A 1091-nucleotide genomic window follows, 5' to 3' on the forward strand; every position below is an offset into this window, starting at 1 on the left:
CCCTGGGGGGGTCTTTCCCAGTCGGAATGATTCCAAGATCTGTGAGCGGCGGAGCCGGTGGGGACGGGCCGATGGTTGGACTCGGCTGCGGAGCTGCCTTCCCACCTCGATGCCCCCACGCCTCCCTGCTCGTCTCCAGGCGGACCACCCCCCCCCCGCTCCCCTCGCAGCCGCCGGCTCGCCCTCGCCCATGGCTTCCGAGGAGCCCCCGGCCCCCGCAGCCCCCGGGAGGAAACGTCGGAGGAAAGGGAAGGAGAAGCGCGTTTCGGGGGAAGGGGATAACGCAGAGGACGGGGACGATGGCGCGGGGCGGGTGGCTGAAATCGAGGGGCTGACGCGGGCCGGGCGCCGGGCGCTGGGGCTGGGGGACACGCGGGGAGCCCTGGGCTGCTTCCGGAGGGCGATGGGGCTCTCGCTGCGCACCCCCAGCCCCCGGCTGCGCAGGGACTGCGCCTTCCGCCTGGGGGCCGCCTACGTGGAGGCCGGGAAGCCCAGGAAAGGGCTGAAATTCCTCCTCGAATCCCAACCCTCGGAAGGGGAACGGCCGGAGGGGCTCTGCTTCGACGTCGCCGCGGCTCACGAAGGGCTGCGGGATTTCCCGGCGGCTCTGCGGGATTCCGGCGGCGCGGCCCCGCGGGCGGGGAGCAGCGTGGCCATGGGCTGCTGCTACCTGGGCATGCGGGAGCCCCACAGAGCGGCCCGCTGCTTCCTGGAGGCGGCGCGGGGCTACGCGGGGGCTCAGTGCCCCGAGGCGGCCGCTGTGGCGCTGAGCAGAGCGAGCGGATCCATGCTGCAGAGCGGGCGCTTCGGGGCCGCCGAGGTCGTGGGGATCCTCACCCGGTGCCGGGCGCTCTGCGACAGCATCCCCGACCCAACCCTGCAAGGTAACGACACTCCGGGTCCTTTGCTCCTGTTGCATGGATGCACAACCCCAGCCCATCCCTCTGCTCCCATTGCATGGATGCACGACCCTAACCAACCCCTCTGCTCCTATTTCATGGATGCACGACCCCAACCCACCCCTCTGCTCCCGTTGCATGGATGCACGACCCCAACCCACCCCTCTGCTCCCATTGCATGGATGCACGACC

The 1091-nt window shown here is 70.9% G+C and overlaps 1 protein-coding gene across 1 annotated transcript in view; it reads left to right on the forward strand.

Moving 5' to 3' along the window:
- The first annotated feature begins 109 nt into the window (after window positions 1-109).
- TTC24 (tetratricopeptide repeat domain 24) overlaps window positions 110-1091 on the forward strand; it is a 4808-nt gene continuing 3826 nt past the window's right edge. Inside the window, exon 1 of the mRNA XM_021383930.1 lies at window positions 110-884. Within this exon, the coding sequence (XP_021239605.1) occupies window positions 110-884 (775 nt within the window). The remainder of the gene's footprint in view (window positions 885-1091) is intronic.

This window comes from Numida meleagris, unplaced genomic scaffold (assembly GCF_002078875.1).
Source record: "Numida meleagris isolate 19003 breed g44 Domestic line unplaced genomic scaffold, NumMel1.0 unplaced_Scaffold698, whole genome shotgun sequence".
In the NCBI taxonomy this organism is placed as follows: Eukaryota; Metazoa; Chordata; class Aves; order Galliformes; family Numididae; genus Numida; species Numida meleagris.